The 25433-nt window shown below is 32.9% G+C and overlaps 3 protein-coding genes across 8 annotated transcripts in view; 1 reads left to right on the forward strand and 2 right to left on the reverse strand.

Annotated features, from left to right (window-relative positions):
* Positions 1-15740, forward strand: LOC139773611 (cilia- and flagella-associated protein 47). Its single transcript, XM_071708163.1, has 22 exons — positions 1-111; positions 302-625; positions 779-908; positions 1020-1254; positions 1626-2011; positions 2428-2815; positions 2951-3236; positions 3535-3854; positions 4071-4594; positions 4787-5075; positions 5856-6148; positions 6627-6872; positions 6938-7112; positions 7266-7889; positions 9012-9170; positions 9346-9559; positions 9711-9929; positions 10575-10771; positions 11243-11468; positions 11789-11950; positions 12464-12636; positions 15496-15740. The coding sequence occupies exons 1-21, from the start codon at positions 78-80 to the stop codon at positions 12604-12606; spliced, it is 5574 nt and encodes a 1857-aa protein (XP_071564264.1). The 5' UTR covers positions 1-77; the 3' UTR covers positions 12607-12636; positions 15496-15740.
* The window catches only part of LOC139773679 (uncharacterized), a 21499-nt gene continuing 8860 nt past the window's right edge, over positions 12795-25433 (reverse strand). For 4 of the 6 annotated variants that reach the window (XM_071708298.1, XM_071708303.1, XM_071708304.1 and 1 more), the window contains exons 3-15: positions 21119-21240; positions 20904-20997; positions 20152-20350; positions 19778-20074; positions 19451-19689; positions 19233-19361; positions 18984-19098; positions 17995-18898; positions 17110-17667; positions 16296-16448; positions 15744-15935; positions 15492-15637; positions 12795-15396 (exon numbers count right to left, since the gene is read on the reverse strand). In XM_071708298.1, coding sequence (XP_071564399.1) covers positions 15284-15396; positions 15492-15637; positions 15744-15935; positions 16296-16448; positions 17110-17667; positions 17995-18898; positions 18984-19098; positions 19233-19361; positions 19451-19689; positions 19778-20074; positions 20152-20350; positions 20904-20997; positions 21119-21240 — 3261 coding nt within the window. In that variant the 3' untranslated portion in view covers positions 12795-15283. The remainder of the gene's footprint in view (positions 15397-15491; positions 15638-15743; positions 15936-16295; positions 16449-17109; positions 17668-17994; positions 18899-18983; positions 19099-19232; positions 19362-19450; positions 19690-19777; positions 20075-20151; positions 20351-20903; positions 20998-21118; positions 21241-25433) is intronic. The other 2 variants (XM_071708300.1, XM_071708299.1) reach the window with 2 other exon arrangements.
* Positions 22840-24970, reverse strand: LOC139773682 (KIF-binding protein-like). Its single transcript, XM_071708312.1, has 2 exons — positions 24718-24970; positions 22840-24643 (listed from the first exon to the last, which is right to left on the reverse strand). Exons 1-2 carry the CDS (start codon positions 24777-24779, stop codon positions 23110-23112), a joined length of 1596 nt encoding a protein of 531 aa, XP_071564413.1. The 5' UTR covers positions 24780-24970; the 3' UTR covers positions 22840-23109.

The following is a 25433-nucleotide window of genomic DNA, read 5'->3' on the forward strand; positions in this document are numbered from 1 at the left end:
TTTGCATTGCAGTCAACTGAATAAATCTTTATTTAAATAATATTTCTCCAGGGATTGAGTCTGTAAAGGATATTGCAATGGATAATTCATTATCACAAAGAATTTATATACGTGAGTGATTTTTTTCCAATAATTTGTATTTTAAAAAGATTTATTAAGAAATATAGCTTATATTTGTGTGTTTTAAATGAGTCTTTAGATTATTTTTCTTGAATCTTTTGAATAATTTCTCGGGTAATCATATAATAGTTATAATAAATAATATATGTAATTAATTACTTTGTTATATATTTGTAAACAGAAGAATCAATGATGGAAATTTCATCCATGTTAATGTCCCGTGCATCAAGTACTGATTCAGGAATCTGCGATGTAATAAAGCTTTGTCTTTACGGTGAGGTAGAAGCGGTACAATTGCATCTCGAACCTGATACCCTCTATTTCGGAGACTTAATTGTCGGTCAGATATCGCAGCGCGTACTTCGCTTGACAAATCCTTCCGCTGTCGCACCGATATATCTAGAATGTGCGCCGAATGCAGCTGCACGTTGTTGTCCGAATTGGACGAGACTCAAGCCGAAAACGTCGATCGAAATTCTCGTTAAAGTTTGCGGCAAAGAAAGCAGTAAATTACTACAAAAATTTTGCTTCTATATTCATATTAAACAAATAAATTATATATATTTTGTTAACCCGTTTGTGTCTCTGGTCTTTCTTTGAAATTCCGTCGAGCCGCTCCAAAGTATTGAGCAAGACAGCTTAGAATTTATTTTTACAGTTAAACCTTCCTTCAAGTTGTTCTTCAATGTCGCAGCAGATTCTTACGATTCGACCGCGTCCAGACGACGCTTTGGAAGAATAAAAGTCGGAAGTTACTTCGTTGAATGCACGGTGAATATTATTTTCAAGTCTAAGAAAGGACTTTTAAGTAAGCTTACGTTAAATAATTCAGTCGGTAAAAATTTGAATTCCCTGACGTTTTAATAATTGACTTGAATTTTTAATAAAGGTAAAAAAAGCTTGCCAACAAAAATAATAGATGATGACGAGGAAATTATGAACCGCCTTCTACGCTCACCCAAATGGAAACTATTATATAAAGACTATTCGGAAGTAATAAGTAGATTTGCGGGAAATGTAAGATCTCCGTTCAAGAAATCGATTTCGACAACCAAGGCAGCTGTATTGATACCTTTATCGCCTTTACAAATATATAAAGTCCACATTTATCCAACCACATTCGCCTTTGGAATGGTAAGTAAATCCAAAATATTATATAGTAACTCATAAAATTGATCAAGAGTGTCAAAATCACAAAAAAATTGCTCAGAAACTTATTATCTTAGAAAGAGATCTTATTCATCTGACAATGAGAAAGGAATAATATAAAGGTCATAAACATTTATTTTTAATGTATTCTCTCTCTATTTTTCTCTCTCTTTTATTTGTCTCTTTATTATAGTAAAATTTTTAGAAAAAATTGTATACTATGAAACCATTTATAAAAATTTTTGAACATTTTATCGATTTCATGAATTATAATAAACTGTACGAACAAGAGCGATGATTCTAATAGAAGCTCGTTAAATTATTATTTTAATCATGGACATCGAGTAATTGGGTAGGTAGCACCGAATAGCTTCAACTACCGTCGTTTGGTTGTAAAGAATACGAACGACGTTCCAGTGATGATTCGATTAATAAGTTTATCAACCAAGAGCATCTACTTTCCGGAAGGCCACTTAATGATCTTGCAACCAGACTCGATAATGACAAGATTAGTCGAGTATTTTGCGGACGGAGTTGGCAAGTTTAATGGATATATCAATTATGTGATTAACGATAATCACTCTTTCGAGCTCAATATTACTGCTTACATCGTTCAAAAGCAACTGTATATTGACAAAAGAGAGATTGAATTTGGGAAGGAATGGTCGAGAGGAGAAGTTTATCGACCTTTGGCCTCTGTTGTCCGAATTACAAATAAATTGGATGCAAAAATATGTTTCAGGTAAAATGCATTTTTTTTGTGAACAAGGATAATTCGTCTAATAAAAGAATTGTTTCAAAATAATTGAAAAAATTATATACATGAAAAGTAATATATAGGTATACTAACAAGAGTAACAAGCGAACATTTGAGAAAGCAAGTAGCGATTTATGTATGTATGTTTAAAATTTCGAGTAAAAATGAGAGATTTCTCGGACAGATTGTTGGGTTAGTATTAATTTCCGAGTTTGAAATACATACGACATGGCTTCTTTCTGAATCAATATCTCAATATAATGGGAGATTTTGAAGATGCTTAACTATAAGGAATAATTGAATCTTTTTTTAAGCGTTCACTTGTGATCTCGATAAATCTCGAACTTGTAGATCAACTCGAATAATTTAAAATACAACGCAGTATAATAAATTTGTTACAGGTGGGAAGTACCAGCGGCGTCTGGATTCTATATAGAACCGAGATCGGGTTCCGTACGGGGTAACGCTACGTTACACGTTTACGTGCGCTACGAGCACTCCGATAACGCTAGAGATAATTGCGCTCAAGCGTTGATGAAGTGCGAGAGCGGAAGTCGCGTGTCCCTGCAACTTAGCGTACCGCGATTTGTACCGAGGGTCGAATTCGCGAGCGACAACGCGAATCTGGGGGAAATACCTCTCAATTTGCCGACGAGGGTGGTCGCCGTTCTTCAAAACTTTGAATTCAACGAGGTGACGTACGAGATAGATAGCGCGTCACTGATACGCGGCTGTAACGTTAATCAGCTACGAGGGAAGATATCCCCGCGCGGTATCGCAATTCTTGAGGCTCGTTCTCCATCAATCTCTCTCTCTCTCTCTCTCTCTCTCTCTCTCTCTCTCTCTCTCTCTCTCTCTCTCTCTCTCTCTCTCTTTTAAATAGTAAAATTTTGCAATATGCAAACGACATTAATTATCGTTTAGGTGTATCTTACGTTCGACGTTTGCTGTCGCTTTACTACAACAATTGCCGTTACGATTCAAGGATGTCTACAGTTACTATATAGGATAAATGGCAGCGTATCATTTCCGCGATTGAAGCTTCTGCCGCAACGAATAGACGTAAAACGTCTCAGCATTGACGCCCTTCAAACTCACCAGATAACAGCCACAAATGTCGGGACAACGTTATTGAAACTGCAAGTTTTGTTGGAAGAACATCCCGAATTTCACGTCTCTTTATTGGAAAATGGCAAAAGTTTGGAGATAGGTAAGCGGGCTCGATAGTATAAAAATAATGAAGTAAAAGATAACTTCGATGAAGAATTAGAAAGGATGGCAAATATAGATGTAGTAAAAATTTGGAAGTAGGTAAGCGAACATGGCAGTATATATCCTAAAATAATAAAGTAAAAAGTATCTCGACAAGAGAATAGTATTTTTTTAAGAAACATATATTTATAACTTTAACAATTAATAACTTGATCGCGAGATAAATAAAAAATTATGAATTTTAGCTAATGAATCGAATAATTTGATTGCAATTTATATATTCGATAAACAAAAAGGTACGGAAGGGATAACCATCGTCCCAGGTGCAAGTCAAACTCTTTATCTGCACTTTCAACCAGTCGATTTGGCCAGCTACGCTTTCTATTTGCCGATCGTGATAAATCAGCTGCTCGGTCCGGTGTCGATGCTGAATCCCAAGAGCATTCGACCAGCGGAGTTTTTGAAATCGCATGAAGCACATTATGCGCATTTACCGGGTTTTGCCATAACGCCGTTGCCTGATAAGCTGCCGACTATATCTATCGATTATACCGTGGCTAGCCGCGTTATTTTCTTCAGCAAACTTTCGTTCCGATTCAACGCTGCGACTAACGAAGTAAGATTCCGCGCATGTACCAATAAAATAAAAACAGAAAACTCAAAATAGAAGTATAAAAATACTGTAATACAAAAAGATTCATGTAAAAACATGCAGAAAAAATTTCTATGCACAGAGATAAAATATGTTTGCCTTCGTAGACCGTAAATTTTATATTGACAGTCATTTTAAGCTAATTTTTATTCAAGCTTTTTTATCATTCTTCGCCATCAGCTGTCCGAAGAATTGTTCATAGAGAATCGGGCAACGTCGAGGGAAATAGCGATGTCGATAAACATCGAGGAATTTAACAAAGCTGAGTGCCCGTTCGCCATAGAGTGGTCTCACGGTGAGGAGATTAGAAGGACGTTAGACTCGATCGAGTGTACTTTACGTCCCGGCGGTAGCGTCTCCTTCGTTCTCGAGTTCAAGCCGAGGAGACGCGGCAGCTTTAGCGCGGAGGCACCGATATACGTTCGCGGCGAGCCCGACGACGGCGTCTTCAATAAATTACGTCTCGACGGCGAGTTTCCCGCCAGTTCGATCGACGTCGAGCCGACGGAGATATATTTCACGGCCGTTCCTCTCGGCGCGGTGATAGAGGAAAAGTTTCGGATCCGTGCGAGGCACTTTGATAACACGGCGTTTATACGGCCGAACTTTTTAACGACGACCGCGACGACGCGATGCAGCAGTGATTACAAAGACGAGTTGTTGCGCGTCGAGTTCCCGAACGGCAACGTTGTCTCTCCCCAATCGTGAGCTGGACTACTTTTTTCTCGCAAATTTGTATCGTTAAAAAAATTTTAATATAACGATTAAATAATTGTGAACTAATAATATTTAAATATTTATGTAGCCGAGAATTATTATTATTCTCCGATTATATCAAATTAACAAAAATAACATTTTATGCGAGAATATTTAAGGTTGTTTTTTGTTGCAAGAAGATACGTGGAACTTGAAGCAAGAATAACGTTCAAGAGTGATCAACCAATATCGTTTTGCTTAACTATTGAATTTTCGGACGATCGCGCACTTGCCGCGTGTTTTTTAACGGTGTATGCCACAGCGGATAATAATTTACTAACGACGTACATGTATCCCATGAAGCCCACCTTTGATAAGACATACGGCAGATATTTGGATAAACATGTCTCGTGTCCATTAGTATCATCGGATAGCGCAACAGACGAGGACGATTACGATAATGAAGGAATTTCTCGCACACGCAGACACGTGCGTTTCTATTTTTTCACTTTTTCGATTTGCCATGTAACAAATACTTCAGAGAATGACGATGTAATTTTGCTAAATTCAGTTTTTGATATCGCAGATACGCGATAATATTTATTTATTCGTGAATAAATCACAAAAGGCCGCAATTGACATCCATTTTAATAACATATGACAAAATTTCTTTATTACTTTACGTGTCCCGTAAAGCTCACTTTAAACGATCGAATAATTCGCGTCAGATTTTTCAAAATAGAATTCTGCTTATAATTTTATATATCGTGTGTTTTTTAATGTGTATGCGTGTATTTTAGTTCTTCAAGTACATTTTCTGTTACGCGGTGCATAAAATTATAATTAAAATTTTATCTTGGGTTTTAATACAAATTATAGATATAGATAATTATTTAAAGTGGCTTAATATACGACACTCATACATATATAACAATACGGAGTATGAGATGAATAAAATGTCATCCTGAATTCTGACGCGTTGTAACAATAGACCGTTTAAAATCCTTCTTATGTAAGCCATTGAAGATTGATTTTATCAGAATTATGTCAGTTCTAATTTTCGTTCTTCAGAATTGATAAAAATGATTACGATTTTATGGTTCGTACTTTCTCATAGTCTTTCTTACAATATCGTTTATTCAGACAAGAATATGTTGTAATATTATAGACTTTAGTGTGTTTTTATATCTTTCTGAAGTATCTGTTTTGATAATAGAACAAAACCATTTGCATATATTTTATTAATATAACCTACCTGTTTAAATTCAGAGCGAATTACTCGAATCAAGACTCAGTATTACATCGCAGCATTTTAACGATCAAAGCAGAAGTTTTGTCGATAAAACGACAGATTCGAAGTTGCATTGGAATAAAGAAAGAAATGATAATGGAATAGGTAATGAGAATATTCAAGTAGATGGAAAACGGACGCTGGATGATAACGGTAAACGAGTATCGATTCGCAAAAGACCTTCCGCGCTTACTATGGCTTTCGGAACGAGGGACTGCAAATTCTCCGAAAGATTATTGCATCTTAGTTATCCCGCCAGTAATCAAAAAGAGTAAGTTACGAAAAATGAGAAACAACATTTATATTTGTCCTATTTGTCATATTTAGTGTAAGAACTTAAGACGTCTTGAATTATAGCCATTAAAGATAAATTTGTATGACTGGAAGAGCTTAAAAGTGACTTTAGATTGTTCTTCTTTAAACTGAAGCTTAACATAAAGCAGATCTTATTACTTTAATGATTAAGGCAATTAGTTGGCAGTTAAAATTAACACAAATATTTATTTAAGAAAGTATAAATGCATAGAATAAAATGTAATAAAGCGTGTATAAAATAATGTTTTACTATTTAAGTTACAATCAGTGAATCTTTTATATCCTTCCAGATTTTATAAGGATTTATTGAATATTTAGGAACCGTCAATTTAATGATAGTTAATTAAAATTCTGCAAAAGCAAATTTAATTTATAGATATTATAAAATGTAATATGACTGTTGCAAATATCTTTCATGTATTTATTTTTATTAGCGATTACGAGAAACATATGGGGAGAATAATGACGATTATGGAAGAATGGATGTATTCGGGACCATTGAAATTTTGTTTTTATCCAAACATTCCTTACGGCATTACGGCAGCTTTTTCGTACCTCCACATGAAGAAAAGATCATACGTGAGAAATTCTAAACGGGAAAACGGTGTGCCTATGCTATCGTTCATCGATGTCCTCGAATCGCTTGTAGGACCAAATATTCGTACTTATCTGGGAGAATTGTAATATTGTAATATTCATGAATTATTGTACATGCTTCCTCGAGTACATCGTTTCTTCGTTCAAGGTCGAAGCAACTGTTACCTGAAAATGATATTGAAAGAATCGATTATATCCTCCAGTTATATAAGAAGATACTCGACTTTCTTCTGTCTCAAGGAGCGTATTTAGTTCACGTTTCGCCGCAATTTCTTCTAAATTACAACGATTATCTAATTAGCACTGACATCGTACAAAACAATGTTAGTTATAAGCTATACGAGCTTATATATAATCTCGCTTTTTCAAGTGGCAATAACGAGATTTAATCCATTAAAGGCCAAAATACGGGAGAAACTTTTAGCTAAATTACAGTTCCATGAAGATCTATCTGTCTACGATTAATTACGTTACAGGCACGAAGAAAAAGGCTTTTCAATACGAATTGTGTGCCACGTGAACGACTGCCGCGGCAATTATTCGAGTCGCGAAATAAGCAATCCTGGTTGGATGTGATTTCGCAGACGTACAAGTGTTTCGTGCTCCGTGGAATACATGAGCGTAAATTCTGGACGTCGCCGCCTACCTCGAGGAGATCCACGGTGTATCGGGAATCGATAGTATCGTCTACGTCGAGGTTCGTTATTGCGTTACGTAATTTTACAATCGCATCTCTAATTGGGTATGCATTTCCTAGTTTGCCGAGGCAATACGACCTACACGAGAGAGCCATTCAGAGTATCGCAAATTCGCCAAGCTGCGAACTCGCTTCCGATGATCGTTGCGCGGAAGAAAAGTTTCTGTTGGCTTGGTTGCAGTATCATTACGAGCAACAGCGTGCGCGAGATTGGATGACCGATCGCCGTGTAATCTTGAGTCTGCGAGAAAAGCAGGATGTGGCCGAGCGTCGCACGATCCAGAATTTTAATTATGATCTGTCAGATAGCCTCGTGCTAATCGCGGCTACCGCGGCCTACTGTCCCTATCTCATCGACGAATGCTTCAGCAACTTGTACATTTGCCCGAGAAACAAACAAGAAGTAATTCAGTGTCGAGAATTTGACTTTAGCAATACCTAAAGAAACTCATATTAATTTATACATTAATGATTAAGGACGTTCTCTCAAAAATCACTTTTCTTAGAATGTCCTTGAAATTTACACCATACGTCAATTTAAAGGTCCTCTATACGTGGCTGAAAGTGCAACATTCGTTGCGGGGTTAAATTTTGAGATATTCGACCTCAAAGTTTCAATATTTAACATAGGATCCATATGAGTGCAGGTCTCTACAAAACGGACATTTTGTTTGATTGTGAAAAAAGTTTTCTTAGGATGTTTTTTAAAAACTAATATATGATGCATTAATATATAAGAAATATTATACAACTTCGAACATTAGGGCATGCGGTACTCGTTTTCGAAAAATAACTGTGTAAAGTACGCCATCGAGGTGTTTTTTCGGCCGGCTCGAAAAAACGCCTCGATGGCGTACGAAAAAGAGAAGCATGCGCGACGGCAGCGGCGACGGCAACACTGTGCATGCTCTCTCCGACGTAAGCTAGTGTCGCGTATACAGATAGAGCGTCGCTATGTGTGCGCGTACAACCATAGCAAAAAGTTCCCTTCTCCAGAGTCCAGAGAGGCACTGCGTACAGCAGTCTTTCTCGCCCGGCGCGCGGAACTTTTGAGAGGGACTATCACAAGAGAACGATGTCAAAATTGTGCGCATTAAAACTCGAGATCCAGTTAGAACTAACTGTGAATCAATAAGATTTTGGTCACACGAATGTTAAAGCAACGGACATTATAACGAACGCTATTTTTGACAGATATCATTATTTCATTCTTAGTTGTAGAAAATACTGAAAATTTGCACAATAAATAACAAGACGGACGAAGTAGAAAAGTTACGATTGGACGGTAGATTTAATTAGTTAAGTTAAATTTTTGAAATTAATTTTTGTAAACGGCATTATTTTTTTAATTTTGTGCAATTTACCATGACTGTTAGAAAGACGAAGAAGAAGGTATAGAATTATAGAACAAAGAACACGATATTAAATTGACAGTTGTAATAATTTAACAAATTATCGTTATCTTCAATCTTAAATCATAATACAATTCTAATTATATTGGGTACAAACTACATAATTTTTGCAGATGTTGCATAACGCTATTTGTCTAGTCACCGCTTGGAGGAAAATACGACTTGGCTTCATAATTACGCCAATGCAATTAGTTAATCCGAATCAAGTGCAAATACTAATGCTGGTCGTCCATCTTTTCCAAGTTTTACCGACGTACGTACCTCGCGCCAAGGTTTGTGCATATAAAAATTATAAATTTACCATCACTTTTATATTTTATGTTATAATACTTTATAATACTTTTTTACTAATACTTTCTAAATGGAAGACTTTAATCCTGAAACACATAGTCTCATATCACGCGTGTAAATTGAGCAACATCACTTTTATTTGTTTTATTGTTACAGATCAAATTTAGCTGTCCACTGTCCCAAACCGTAACAAAGCAAATAAGCGTTTCGAATCCGACGGACAACATTGTGAATTATTTATTGTTGCTCGTAAACGATGTCAATCGTTTTTTTACCATCCTGAAGCCCGTATCGGTCTTGCGTTTAAACGCGCACGGCAGCGGCCAAATACAAATACAGTTTCATGCCAAGAAAATACGGAAAAACAGAGGTGAAGTATAAACTTATTTTAAATTATTTTTTTAAGCTCCCAAATCCTCACCCGGATTGTACAGGACGTTTAACTCGACAAGATGACTTAATGAGATTTCTTTAACACAACACTCTCGCGTGTAACATTGGATTTATTAATTCACCAACAGCGTACTTGGTGCTTTGCGGACGGGCTATGGGACCGTATTTCGGAAGGAATCAGACTATCGTCTTGGAGGGTCATATCGATAATCTGGGAATTGCGAGCGAGTATACTATACGCAGCAAACTGTACGAGATTGTCGAAACGAATCTGAAAATCAATGTACCCTACCAAAACGCGGCAGAATACGAAATATGGATGACGGACGAACGGCCGAACCACCCCTGTAAGAAAAAATAGAATCTTTGAAATATCGAAGATTTTCAAGACTCGCGTACTTCCGTAAATACGAAGAACTTATCGACGTTTCTCCAGTATAAAAACCCGATAACAATCCATATCTGTTAAAAGTTATCTCGTATAAACTCGTGCAAAATGCAACGTGCTCAACTATTTTATTACCTATATTATCTTTATTTTGAAAAACGTTTAAAAAGAAATTCTGTCTATATTAGTAATTTGTAATAGTTGCATTTGACGTTTGATATGTTCCAAGCTAATTTATTAATCTTAATTTTATGATAAACGATATAAGATACACTGTTAAATATTAAAGGATGGAATTTTAAACAAATGCCTTGAATTAAATAACATTTTATTTTTAACTAACATGTCGAAATTTATTATTTTAACACAAAATAGTATTATTTTAACTTGCTTGGTTTAGTTAAATTAACGACATATTAAGTAGGAGCAATGGCGACCTATAGAAATGGTTAAAAATGACTTAAATTAAGTATAATTTGACACAACAAATTTTAACAGAGTAATAATAATTTAATAATCAGAATATTATTAATCTTATAATATATACAGATATAACAATATATGGAGATATAATGTGACATAATCGTAACCTACATATTTTTAGCGACCCTAAAAATAACGCGATGGCGCGAATTGCGAGCCAGGAAAATACCAAGAAGACTTTTCCTGAATCAGGAATCAATAGTCGTCGCTGAGGGTGCATCAAAGGCGCAGTTATCGATCAGTGTGGCGTGCATCACACCCAAGCAACGAACGTTTTGGTTGATCTTCCAAGCAAAAACGGGCGACTTCATTATCCAAGTACGAGCGAATTGTTTTTTTTTACGACAGACAAAAATACAAGGTCGTCTAAGTGATTCAAAATGTGGAGAAAATATATTACGTTGGTGCATATAAAGTGTTAAATATTTTAATAAATAATTATAATAATATATATTTTTTTAAAGATAGCTTATTTAATCGAAATAAGCTCCATTGGCATCAATACATTTCTCCCAACAATTATGTACAATGAATAAACCATTTTCAAAAAAATCTGTATTCGTTTTAGCTGAACTTCTTGCACAGTTTATCTTTTCTCTTTTTCTCTCCATTGTGAAAAGAAAAAGAGGAAAGATGAACCGTGCAAGAAGTTCAGCTAAAACGAACAAGCCTAATATCTTCAATTAGCAAAACATTTTATATGCACTAACTTAATATTTAGAATTTGGAAAAAATTAAAGATGCACCGATGATTCAATAAAATTATACGTTTCTTATTGATTGTAACAGATAAATTCGGTTTGGCAAACGTCGGTCAACGATCGCCTCGTTGTCGAGTGGACCGCTCAAGGTGAATGCATTTGCTCAAATCAGCGAAGTGGCGTAAGAGACAATTGTCCGTTTAACGTCAGCTTACCTGTACCATCCTGCAATGTTCAGCTTCGGAAATGTGTAGCTCAGATGTTTCAAAAAACTCTTGAATCGAAGGAACGTCTGTTCTGGTCCAAATACTTAAGTACGTCATTCTAGTGAATCGTATAACAACCAAAGATATTAAAATGCTTATTATTTAGCCGAATCTTTTTAGTTTATTCGTAACTCTATACTCAGACACCACGCATATCTCAACTCGGAACATATGACGTCTTAAAGACGTCATTAAACGACTTCAAGACGTCTAATGATGTAACGTCTTTAAGACGTCTTATGTCCCCGATTTGAAACATTATGTTCACTGGGTAGTCTATTTATTTTGTCACGTGGACAAATAATTGTCATTTTTATGTTGCTACCTTTTTTACTCAATTTCTAATTCCTCTCTTTTGTTGTTTTTAGATACCCATATCGAGCTACGATTAATAAAGTGGTTGATGGGAGATGACGTTGATTCCGCAGCTTTGGAATTTGTCCATGTTTTTAATACTGCCGTCACATATAAAGTTACAATTTCGGACAAATTGAGTCCTCTTATTCTACCAGAATGCTTCACTATACAAGGCAAGTAAGATTCAGACTGTATGCTTAATTTGATTTTTTTTCCATTGTATACACAAGATAGTACATTTAAAAGGATAGACTTAATTTATCTTTGTTATCGTTTTCAAAAATGCGAAAATATATCATTGCCTTCTACTATTATTCACCCATGAAATCTTTGAATAATTTGGAGTCGATATTTATGTAACTAAAATGTTCCCCTGCAACAACTTTTTAATTGCAAACTATTAAAAATCTAGAGAAAATTCAAGAATTAAGTTTTGAAGATGCAAGAATAGGATGTAATTTTGTTTTTAATTTAATTAATTAAGAGGCAAAGAATCATATGAATTTGTTTGGCATTACACGACAAGAAATAATTCTTTTCATCCATGCTCGATAGTATAGTTTGATAAGATAAATATATTTATATATATTCATTGTCCCTATAATACATGTATATTTCAATTTGCATGTATCTTATGTGTTTCCAGTAAAAATAGAGATTTTGATTATGTATACATGTATGTCTAGATGTGAGGTTGTCCAACCAGCAAGTTCCAATGATTATACATGTTCTACCAACAACTCCTCCATTACATGAAGCAACAATCACTCTTACATCCTTGGATGATAAAGAACTTCGAGTGTACACCATCAGCTGCTTACGATCATAAAGTTATTGTTACTATATGATTATGCATGAAGTAAGTGTAAAGAAAACTTATTAGATCGTAAATTTCGAATTTACTTTCTATTTTGGTGTAGAGAACTTATAGAAGTGTTTTGGGATTTGGAGAAAGAGATAAAGGGAAAATGAGATAAAAATGTGGAATGGTAGTAATCATCATAATCACAATATATGTGCTTTTTAATATGCATGTATTTAACAATAATTGCTCGTATATACATAGATTCAATTTAACAATTATTATGATGAAATTTAGTTTATACGATAAAATTTTCACAATTTTTTTTTCAAGACCAAGATTATCTCATTGTTTTGCCTTCGCTGGAAAATCTGTTTCTAATCAATGATTCTAATTAATAGTTGATCACGGCAGTAAAACATTAAATGATTAATCGTATAATAGAGAATGCATATAATGTATATAATATACAATTAAACTAACGAAGATGTAACTAAACGCTTACATTTCATTAAATAATTCGGGCTATGTATACTATATATACTATATATAGTATATATAGTAGTAGTAGATATTTTTCGCGGTCAAATATACGACATATTTGACACATGTAATTTAATTAAAATTCTATAGAGTTCTCTTTGCTATCGCTCGAGCTACGTAATTGAGTCGAAGATTAGTCGATATCACAATCGGGTAACTAAGTTAATATTTAATAAAACAATGACGATAATTCTTGACTAATTTTAGCTTGCACAGAATAGACATATAAAGAAATAAATGATATATATGAATAGACATGAAGAAAGAATAAACATGAAATATTGATATAGCGTCTTGTTTTAAAATGACTATGAAAAATCATGAAAGAAGCAATAAATAATATTTGAACATAATTAAGGGTCAAAGAATTTATAAAAAAAATTCGACTTGCATATTTAAAAATGTCCTAGCTATAAATAATCTAACTTCCACGTATATTCACATTTGATTGCACATTAGTTGCACATATGGAATCAATACGTGGAATCTTTTAAAGTAAATCTCTGCACTTTATCTTTCATTGCTTTTTCACAATCACGTTACTACAAATTCAGAAATATATCTATATTAAGGCAAATTTTGCCTCTCGTCATATCATTTTTCCTAAAGCTGTCCAGATAGCAAAGTTCGTGATCATTCAAGTTCGATTACTCTCACAAAGATCAGGTACTTGCTAAATCTGATTAATAATCATATGAATATTTTCGATTATCCGTACCTTATTACGTAACCACAAAAATCAATAAAATTTATCATTTATTTTGTGGAAAATTTAGTAATATTTTGGTGTGGAGAACTTATAGAAGTGTTTTGGGATTTGGAGAAAGAGACAAAGGAAAAATGGGGTAAAAATGTGGAATGGTACTAATTATCATAATTACAATATATGTGATTTTTATAAGAAAATAAATATTTTTACTGTTAAGGAAATAATTAAAGACATTAAAAAATCCGTATAAGGTATTGGATATCCGAAAATTTCAAATGCTTGTACGCTCCTAAAACCATATAGTACTCATCAATGGAACGAGCATTCGCATTCAATAATCGTTTATGTACGGATTAGTGAACACGAGCGAGTAGACAATTAAACTCACTCGTGCTTGCGAATGATCCGGCTAATATTGGGACATCAAAGGAAAGATGTGTTCACGCCTATCCGATGTGAACGACCGTTCCTTTAATTCGACTGTTCGGCGACCAGTTTATTTCGTGTCTTCGGTCAGAAAGGCTGTCCAATATGGAATGGCCAAATGATAAAAATTTCAAACTCATAGAGGCTTACAGAATCCATCCCGTATTGTGGGATGCTATTAATAAATATTATAAAGTAAAAAATGAAAAAAAAGATGCGTAGAAAGAATTAGCTGCATTAATGAGAACAGAAAATTAACAGAAATTAAAAAGAAAATACAATCACTTCTTGTGTTATTAAAAGGAAACGGCAAAGAGTCCTTGCTATTATACGATCTGCTCGCTATCACTTTTTGGATCAACTGCAAACCCGGGAAAAAAAGATTATATATAATTATATATAAATATATATGATTATATATAATGCAATTATATATGAATTTTGTCTCTATATGATCATATATAATCATATATAATCATATATAATCATATATGTACATATATAATGAGATATATATGTAAATATATATAGTCATATATATAGTCGATAAATATTAAAAAAGAATTCTGTTAACTTCGATTAAGGAATAAAGCATTGATAAATTAAGTGTATATTTTTTCAAAAGCTAGAATCAAAGGTGAAATGATTTACATACAACTTGGCGCTGCTTGGCGTGAGATACTGCCGTGTCTCTTGATACCATTCTCATACCATTGTTCGTCAAATTTTAAACAGAAGCGAATTTGTGCCAGTATGGACGTAGGGCAAATATTTCGATCGAACACGAGTGAGCATTTGTGTGAATATGAGCGAACGCTCGTTGTTGCACGCTCGTACTCGCTCCGTTGGTGAGTACGCGGCTTAATATTTACTATTTACTGTAGTAAAGGAGCAGCACCGAAACACACTGTATACATGCACCGTATGCATAAGGATAGATACAGGTGCGTTTCTTTTTTCAATTTACTTTAATTATGTTCATACTATTGTTTAAACTATATTTAAAACTATTAGACAATACGTATGTCAAGCTTTTCTATTATTTTCTTTCATCATGTTTTTGGCTTGCATTAAGAGATAATCGAAGGATGCCTCTTCATTTCCTTGAGACAATCTCGGAGTGTTACTCCTCATATCGTCTGTTAAGAAAATATAATTGCCATTAGCATCAGACAATAATACTTTGTACATATATATGTACAATATATTAATAATGTAATTAATTCTCTCTTACCAAGATCAGCATACGTGGAATTGCAAAAGGCTCTACGACCTCCAAAGCATATATCATATCTAGGTAAAGACGGATTGTCATTACCGTGCTCCTTAGCTTCAAACGCATCATTTCTGTACTCAAAAGTGACGAAACCGTAATTATCGCTGAAATCAATCATATATTGTAGATGAGAATAGTAATTTTAAGAAAATAATCAAGTCAATGATATAATGTTAAGAAAATAATAAAGTGAATTGTAAAGACACATACCCGCGTTCACGAAAATGTAAACTAACATCTACAATAGGTCCAAAGGCCTCAAATCTTCTACGTAGATCAGTTTTGGTAATTCCTTCGTTTATGCGTCCCACATATAACACTCTCCGTTCGTCTATTTCCTTCTTTTTTACTTTGTTATAAGTGTATTCATAGGGTTTGTGATAAGGACGTAATGGCGATCTACTAGAAACAAATTATAAAAATAATGAAAGGATCTTCGTTCGAACTTGTATTGTTATGTTAATAGGATTTTACATATACGGCTATCTATTAGGGCGCATAGTTAATTGACACCAATGGAAAAATTTAGTTTCCACAAATAAGTTCATTTTTTCTTAATTTTTGGAAAAAATATATAATTTTATAAATATTTTATAGAAAATTAATTATAAGACATTATGGAAATAAGCTCTTCAATAAATAGCGACACGCTATTTAACATTGAACACAATGTAATAAATTATAGTAGGAAATTTGTTAAACAAATATTCGTTTCTATGTCTAAAATCATGTATCTCATGTAGCTCAAAAAACATGTTTTACCTGCGACTTCTATAATGATTGGTGGTAACGAAGGAATATGATCTCTCATACATATAAGGTCTTTCAAGATCGCTGGGATTTCTTCCTCGATGATCAGACCATCTATTTCTACCAAAATTATTCGAAGACGGGGGAGACCTACTGTTATAATTTCTATAAGAATTTGAAACATTTATATTTAAATCAACCTTATTCGTAATTTAATGTATCCTTAACTTTACTTAATACTTTATATTATTATACTTATCTATATAACTTTACTTACTTGTTTGGAATGAATTATTTCAATAAGCGAATAATAAAAAATTCATTGAAGTTAAAATAGCGAGGAATTATATAAATTTAATTATTTCAATAAATATTAATAAGCAAATGCTTATTAAAATAATTAAATTTATATAAAATTTCTTGCTATTTTAACTTCAATGATTTTTTTTCTATTTAACCTTGGAGTTTAAATTCTATTTTTTTTAAATCAAAGAGGCAATCATTTCAAAATTATAAATAATTAACAAAATTCCTTGTAAATTAAGTTTCAGTAAGTCAAACAGATTGCACTAAGTATTCGTCTACCTAAATTAATTTACAAAGCCACATATTCTTTCACTGATTTAAAATGAGAATTTTATTTTAACATTTTTATTTAAAGTCTTTCATTATTTTTGTTAAAAGAAATATCGTCTCCAAATTCATCCAAGAATCCATTTTAATTGCAAAAATTAGTTCAATTTTAAAATTAAGATTGTCAAAGTAGAGAGATGTAGGCTGATTCGAGGAAATGTAATTATCTTAGAATCATTCTTTCGTTACATACCTTGAATGACTGGAATAATGTTGCCTGGTAAATCTAGATCTGGATCTGGATATGGATCTAGATCGAGATCGGTTGCGGGATCGAGAACTGGAACGTGAATGTGAGTATTTCGTTGAATAAGGTGAGCGAGATGAATAACTGCTGGTTGAGCTGACAGAACTGCGTCGATGACTTATTGTTCGTCGGCGGGTATTGCTACGTCGACGAGACCTACTCCGACTTCTATTCCTACTTCTACTTCTGCTTCTGGTTGTGCTTCTACTACGTGTATTAATATTTCTGCTTCTGTTTCTATTTCTACTTCTAGTCCTGCTCTTGCTTCGGCTTCGGCTTCTGCTTTTACTTTTGCTGTAGCTTCTATTTCTCTTTCTGTCTCTACTCCTTCTGCTTCTGCTTCTACTTCTGCTCCTACGTCTGCTTCTACTCCTGCTTCTGCTCCTGCTTCTGCTCCTGCTTCTGCTCGTCTTATTCCTACTTTTGTCTTTTGATCTAGATCGACTTAAACTGCGAGAGAGTTTTTTGCAGGATTCTTGTTCTTCCTTCTTTGTACTTTCCTCCCTATATAATATTATACAAATTATTATAATTAAAATGAAAAAATTCTTATAAAATTTCACAATAATTTTTCTCAGGGAAGAGACAAAAAGGACTATATTAAAAACATGTGTTAAAACTGATCAGTTTAAAAAAAAAATCTTTTCTAAATGTATGTAGTTGTCACAATATTATCATATTGCATCATTATTTAATATAAATAAAATCTTTTGAGCAGATTATTCGCGTTGTTAAAACAATTGGCTCGTCTTGGACACAAGGAACACTCGAATAAGAAGGTTCGTCGTGAAATCTAATAAAGCTTAATAAGACTAATATTTGATACATTACTTTTTTTCATCTTTCTCCATAACATCCGTCACTGCGTTTGTGGAAAATTCAAACATAGTTTCGTAAGTTTGTGTTTCTGCATCACAAGTAGGTGGTTTTGGCTTGTTTTTTTCTGCTTCTATCTCTGATTTCTTTTTAATGACTGGAAATATATCTCTTACACACCAAATCTCAACACTACCATCATCTTTGATTATGAGTTCTGTCATAGTGGTAGCAGTATAGATATGCACTACTTCCGTCGGATCCGGAATCTGAGTGGGAGATTTATTTGATGTTTTCCTAATTCGATATTCTTCAAAACTTATTTTGACTCTACGAGATAGATCTGTCTTTATTTCTTCATGCAACTTCACTTCTAGCAACGTGTTTTGAGTACTCTGTACATTTATATTTTGTACTTCGTTGTTTAAACTATTTGTAGTGGTCACTATATTTTCATTAGACTTATTTGTTGACAACGGTGATTGTGATGCGTTTGGCGGATTCTTCAGTACAGAAATCATACGCTGTGTTTTAGAACTCGTTTGTACAATATTTGTTTTAGGTAACATACCACTCGATTGCAAGATTCTGTTAGCTAAAGCTGAACGAATGGGCATTTGAAGTGTGGCAGAAAATGTGGAAGATTCGTTCGAATTTATATTTTTAACAACTGATGGATTACTTGAGTCATGAGATTGTTTTAAAAGCGTCTCCTTTTGATAATCTTCATGATTATTTTCAAGCAAATTATCTTTGACTTTATCTTGTAAGGCTGCTAACTTGTGAGCTTTCCTATTAATGCCATTAACCGGTTTCAAATTGTAGTATACATTTGAAGTGAGACTATTCTGACGTTCCTCAATTATGCTCGAATTCTTATTTTGGCTCGATTTTTGTATAGATATAGGTTTCGTAGTTTCTACAAACAAGATACAGAAATTTTAGTATCTTTAATTGAGATAGTTTTTTGCTATTGTTGGATTGTCCATTGTTAAATAACTTACTGTTATTATTACAGCTCTTAGTATGGACAGAGAAGTTGGGAAGACTACTACAATAATCGTGATCCAACTGTACCGAGGTATTACTGAATGTGCTACTCTTAGCATTGTTCGTTACCTAAAAAAGCGTTTTAATTAGTAATTGATTATTTTATAAAAGATTTTGCAACAATGGTCGATATATGAGACAAATAGATGCGCGCATTTTACATGCACATTTCAATCGCGTCATAATTTAGGGAAAGGACTTACTGTAGAACTTGTCTTCAAAATCTTGTTACGAGGAGCTCTGTTTTGCGTTCGTACACTGTTACGACGATTCCCACCTTGTATATTTGGCATAGCAGGTATTATCGGAATAGTTTTTTTACGTCCAGATGCCTGGAAAATTCAACAAGATAATCGTAATTAGATCGTAACCAGATTATGCTAGTCTGCTTAAAAATTAAAATATTTATTAAGATAATAACCTTTATTTTATCGAGTACATCTTGGGATAATGAGTTGCGTACACCCTTTTGTAGAGTGGAAGCTTGCGAAACGGATTTCTCCGATACGCTAATCCGACATTCTTGTGTTACTTGGCACGGTTTGTTTGATCTCGTGTCATAAGTGCGATTATTTTTAATGACCAATTTATTGCGTGGATTTGAATTTTGAGAAGCCTCAAATTTTTCTAACAAACTCGTTGCATCGACTGCTTCTAGTACTAATGAAAAATAAATCTTAGTAAAATGTTACTATACCTATTTTTGTCTAATAGTTTAATACGCATCTATATAAATTGATTTAAATACCTGGTACTTCATCTTTTGGTACGGTTTCAACATCTACATCTTCTTGTTCCTCTAACTTGACTTTTTTATTAATTATTGCAATCGAATTTTCTTTCTTTTTCCTTTTTCCTTTTGCATTTTGATTTTTCTTCCTAATATTTGTATTTCTCTCATTTATTTCTCGAGATACAGGCAGAGTATTACTTGATGGACACTTCAATTCTTTTTCTTTTATTTCTTGTTCACTTTTAACTTTTATATCCGTCATCATTTTATTAATATCAGTTATTTCAGATATAACATCTTCCTTAATATCAACTATAAAAAAAATTTTACTTTCCATCAAAATAGACAAGATAATAAGAAAAAACATTTAATAATTATTGATGACAAACCTGTGTTTTGTTCTTCTTCCTTTAGTATTAATCCAAAGGGTTGGTTTATAGTATCCGACTCATTTGCATCAGGTGAATCCATGTTTACGGCTGAAATGTCCGCATTCTGTTCCTTTAGTATTAATCCAAAGGGTTGGTTTATTGTATCCGACTCATTTGCATCAGGTAAATCCATGTTTACGGATGAAATGTCCGTATTCTGTTTCCACATTGGTTACAAATTAGAAAAACATTTAATTATTAAATTGTATGATTTTAAACAATGCAATTTATATATAGTATTTATTAAGGCTCCTGGATACTCGCCGCTTCTATCCTTATTTGATGACGTCAGAAGCCAGAAATGACACGTTGAGAATTCTTGTGTGCAATTTCCAAATAAAAAGATATTTGCATAAAATAACACTTCAGATCACTTCAGCACACTCGAAAATACCCCGAGGTCTATCCCTTTCCCTTGACAGTTAATAAACAGCCGTAAAATAAATGTAATACGAAGCCTAGTCATGCGCCTGCGCATAAGCCTATATGACTAGGCTTTGTATTACATTCATTTTACGGCTGTTTTAAGGAAGTATTTTCGAAGTGTGCTGAAGTAATCTGAAAGTGTTATTTTATGCAAATATCTTTTTATTTGGAAATTGCACGTAAGAATTCTCAACGTGTCATTTCTCGCTTCTAACGTCACATTCCAACATGGCCGCGACGAGTACCCAGGAGCCTTAATTATAATATTATAAAGAAAAACCAACCTGTAAAAGCGCCGCGTAATATTGCTCAGGAAAGTTAGTAGGACAGGATGACATAGATGGCATTATAATATCATCCCAGGCCTGTGCAATCGCCCTGTATTTAAAAAACAATTACATGTGTTTACATATTGCACATTCGTCATAATTATCGCATCATATAAATATGCATAGCGTTCTTGAATGAGAACAGAACACTTGAATGAGAATGTACTTACAGTGGTTCATTGTCAAAAATGGTGCTTGGATAAGTTGTGGTATTTTGAACATTGATAGAAGGTTCTTCAAAATTTCTTATTGCATACATCAGTGCTTCATGACGTCCTAGCGGCGATAACATCTAAATTTTTTTATAAAAAATTCTTTAAAAAATATTTGTAAAAAACATAATAAATATTTAATTTTTAAAAATTATTATTTGCGTATAAAGAATATTTTATAAAAAATATTTTTTATGTAAGTGTATATTGATTGCAATGCTTTAACGTTTTTTACATATATAAAAGATATTAGTCGTATGGTCCAATATAGATTCTACCATTTTTCAAATTTTTATTTTATTATTATATTAATTTAAGGAGGATATAGTTACGGAATCATAAAATAAGAATACCCGTTTTTCTTTTTCTCGTAGATTAACATATTTGAATCATCCTTTTTTGACTCTTTTTCTCATATAAATTGACTTTATCTTGACTGTCATTTTTGTAAATATGTTCCTTTTCGATTTGAATTATAATTTTAAAAAGTTAATTCTTTTTGCAGTTTTAATCATTCATAATTTTTAATTAAATCGTAATTTATTAAAATCAAACAATCAAATCGTAGTCCATTTATTTCTAAAGAGACAAAAAAACTAAAAACTGATACTTTCCAAGAAAAAAGTATATAAAGGTAAAAAAATATGATTTCACAGAAAGGTGTTAGAAAGATGCTACTTGGCAATCTCGTATCTTTTGTAATTTATCCTTTTTTTCTTTGTTCACTTCACATTTGAATAAACAGAGGGTGCTGCAAGATGACAAATCGAATAAAGATTTAAAAAATTTAATTTTTTAAATTATTATCTGCTTCTAATCGCGAAAGGAATATATAATCAAGATACTTTTTTAGACATTTAAACATATTCAAAATTATTTTATATTATTCAAAGTATGCAGGAAACAATCTGCTCTTTTTAAATTAACACCTTGACTTCCACGCGAATTTTGTAACCTCTATTAAGCTAGCAGGACCAAATCAGCAAAATAAAACTGGATCTATCAGGTTATTCAGTACCCAGTTTGTACTAATTTGTACCATTAATAATAATTTTGTACCCCGTGCCATTTCGAAAAAAACTGTAGCGCCGTTACAGTTTTTCCTTAATTAATATTAGCTAGCAGGACAATAAAAAAAAGAAAATCAAGGGCAGAAATGCGGAAGACAATTTATACGAGTACTAATTTAAATCACCCAAAAAACTTAATATATTTATCACTTCTGCACTATCAGAGCAAGACTAGTCTTTTAAGTTATCAGCAACACTTTACTTTGGTATCAAACACGCCGTGCCGCTTTGAGAAGGTAAATTAATATACTCTTGGAGTCTGTTGCCAATGCATTTAAATCTAAAGAATATATATTTGTCTTTAAATCGTTTAATAAACAGAGTAAATTACTTAAAAATTTCAATATCTTAATTGCTTAATATTTTTTTCACATAGTTCTACGAGCATTGATAATTTTTACAATTTATTTATATACAAGATTATATATTTGTATCGTTATTTATTTACATATTTATATATTTATATATTTATATATATTTATATCATTTATTATATATTTATATATATTTATATCAATATATAAATTATACTATTTATATAATCTTATATAATTTCTATAATAAAAATATTCTTATGTAGTTGTATACTATTGTTTCAATTATAAAAATACATGAATATAATAAATGTAAGAATATTTTTACACATATGTCTATCATGTGAAAATATTAAGAAACATGACTCATTTAAGAATTATTTATTCTTAGAGACAGACAAATTTAATCCAGATAATTAATGAAATACATCTTTTTAATCATGATTCATGTTTCTTATATGACTCACATACGTTAACGGAATGCATGCAAATAGCAAATAATATTCTCCACATAAAGTGAGAAACGTACAAATATTCGAAAGGACTAAATATATAAAAGTCGAATCTAAACTGCATTTAAATAAAAACTGACATTATCTGCGATTATTTTCGCATATTGATCTGCAGCTTTCATTGACATCTCTTTAAATGATTCGTCATAATATGTTTCCTCGACTATTAAATCCATAATCGTGGAACATGAAGTCACCACTTCGTACCAAATCCGCTTGTAGATTTGTGATTCTCTATCATCCTCAGTTATTCTATGAAATTTCTTACGAGCGTCCTCTAACAATTTTATTCGCCCTTTATGTAGTTTTATTTGGTTATCTTTTTGCTCTTCAAAACCTGCAAAATATTTGTACGCATCCGAAATTTTAAGCGTTATCTTCGCATAACTTTCAATGTCAGTGTCTGCAGTAAAATATTCCTTCGCTATTTTAAGTTGTCTCAAAGTTTTTACAAAAACCGATTTGGCATCAGAAAGATTTAATATACATGTTTCTGCGATCTCAATATTTTTACATTCCAATTCTTTTTTTAGGTCAGAAAATATTAAATCTGTCTTCTCAGATTTTATTTCTAATTTTGACATAAGGTCTTGCATCTCAAAAGATTTGTTTTCTTTATTCTGTGAGAATTTTTCCATCCAGAAACGTAAAAGAGAAACTCCATAGAAACCCCAAGATTTAGCACTAATGGCAAAAGTATAATCTGCATAATCATAATTTTCATTATACAAGTGAAAAGAAGCTTTACTTTCTTTCTCTGCCGTTTTCGATGTATCTGCAGCCAATTTGCATATTACAAAATTTCCAACAGCAATGTGACTTTTAGCTTCAGCAAAACGATTGTTTGCTAGAAAGAATCTAGACATATCAAATAAGGTTAAAGCCATATCGAGACATCTTTCGTCAAATTTTGCCTCGTCAGATACCATGTCTGTCAGTCGGATGTTTAACATATTATGCAGATACATTACAAATCCGTCCTTATCTTTCGACCTTGTAAGATATTGAAGTCCTAAGTCCTGTAAAGTTGTATGATGCAAAGTGTCCAAGATAATCTTAGGATTCGATTCTTTTTCTTTAATACCAACAAGACTTGCTATGTGGATGGGATCAGGATAATTATCCTCCAGTGTGTATTCCAAATATAGTTCCAATGCTGAATTCAAGAATTTATGAGTACCCTTCATATTGTTGACTTTCTCACAAACTGAATTCAATTCGTTAAGTGCACCTATAGATGTCAATATAGCTTTACGGTCCAACTGTTTATCTTTTAAAATTTCCAAACATCTTGAAAAACATTGTACAGCAGTATTTAAATCGTCAGTATCTGTAGAGGTAGCATATTCTAAACCCATGTTGTAATAAGCTGTCGATAAAGCAACAATGTCATCAAATTTTCGGTCCGTTGAAACATCGATTACTTTATGATATAATACATTTATTCTCTCTTCTATCGCTTTGATTTTGTTTCTCTTCTTAGCAAGTTTAATGTCTCCACCCATGTACTTTACTTCAAACGACAACTGTAGAACTTTCAAAAATTTCTTACTAATATTCATACTTGTAGCGGGTTCGGCCGGTATCGTTTCTATATAAACAGTAAGAATTAACGGTGACAGATCATTACATGGAAATTTATCGAACTAAGTTATTTATATGCGTTACCGAGTTGAAGGAAGGCGCGTCTTTCTTCCAATAGTTGTCTGAGGAACGCGAACATTATTGCTCGATAATGATATAAAGATAATTTCCAGTATGAATTTATAAATTTGTGTTGCGACTTCCAAATTTATCAAACGTTCTCTAACCTTTGACGAGGGATTTCCAATACACGTTCTATGCGTGAAAATTAGAGGGGCTTTATATCTCTGATATCCAATAGAGAGGTTTATTTTATAGGAATAAAATTTCTCTTTATCTAGGGTCCCTAGCGCGTTCTTCTATATAGAATATCGAATTGTATACCGGACGTTAGATACTGATAAGTTTTCCAAGAGACATAAGATCCCACTCAATGACCGAAAGTGTCAAATTTATTTATTTATTTTTCAAATGTTCTTCCAAAAGAGCTCGTTAGAATAAATATCCTTTTTAACTCTGCAACCGTACATGCGGGTCGTTTGCGTCCTCGGCATTTTGACTATGTGGTATTTTCCAAAGGTTCAACGATTAAATTAACAATTGCAAAATTAATTTTATAATATTATTATTGTTTAAACTCACAGTTATAAGATCTCAAGGAACACCCATGAATTTTTTTCAGAATTTTCGGTAAAGTTTTAGGTTGTTTAATAAGCCGCGGACGCAAACGTCCCCATATACTGTTAGATGGGTGCCGAAAAAGAATGTACGGTTGCAAGGTTAAATTGTTGAA

Source organism: Temnothorax nylanderi, unplaced genomic scaffold (assembly GCF_030848795.1).
Source record: "Temnothorax nylanderi isolate EJ_2023f unplaced genomic scaffold, tnyl_v1.0 TNYL_tig0065_pilon, whole genome shotgun sequence".
In the NCBI taxonomy this organism is placed as follows: Eukaryota; Metazoa; Arthropoda; class Insecta; order Hymenoptera; family Formicidae; genus Temnothorax; species Temnothorax nylanderi.

Excerpts from the sequence above, each read along its gene's own strand:
- LOC139773611 (XM_071708163.1), top strand. The coding sequence starts at position 78 with ATGGATAATTCATTATCACAAAGAATTTATATAC. Across the intron at positions 5,076-5,855 it reads TTTCTCGCACACGCAGACAC|AGCGAATTACTCGAATCAAG; the intron begins GTGCGTTTCTAT and ends GTTTAAATTCAG. Across the intron at positions 11,951-12,463 it reads AGAATGCTTCACTATACAAG|ATGTGAGGTTGTCCAACCAG; the intron begins GCAAGTAAGATT and ends ATGTATGTCTAG.
- LOC139773682 (XM_071708312.1), bottom strand. The coding sequence starts at position 24,779 with ATGTTCGCGTTCCTCAGACAACTATTGGAAGAAAGACGCGCCTTCCTT. Across the intron at positions 24,644-24,717 it reads TTCCTTCAACTCGGTAACGC|GATACCGGCCGAACCCGCTA; the intron begins ATATAAATAACT and ends TTATATAGAAAC.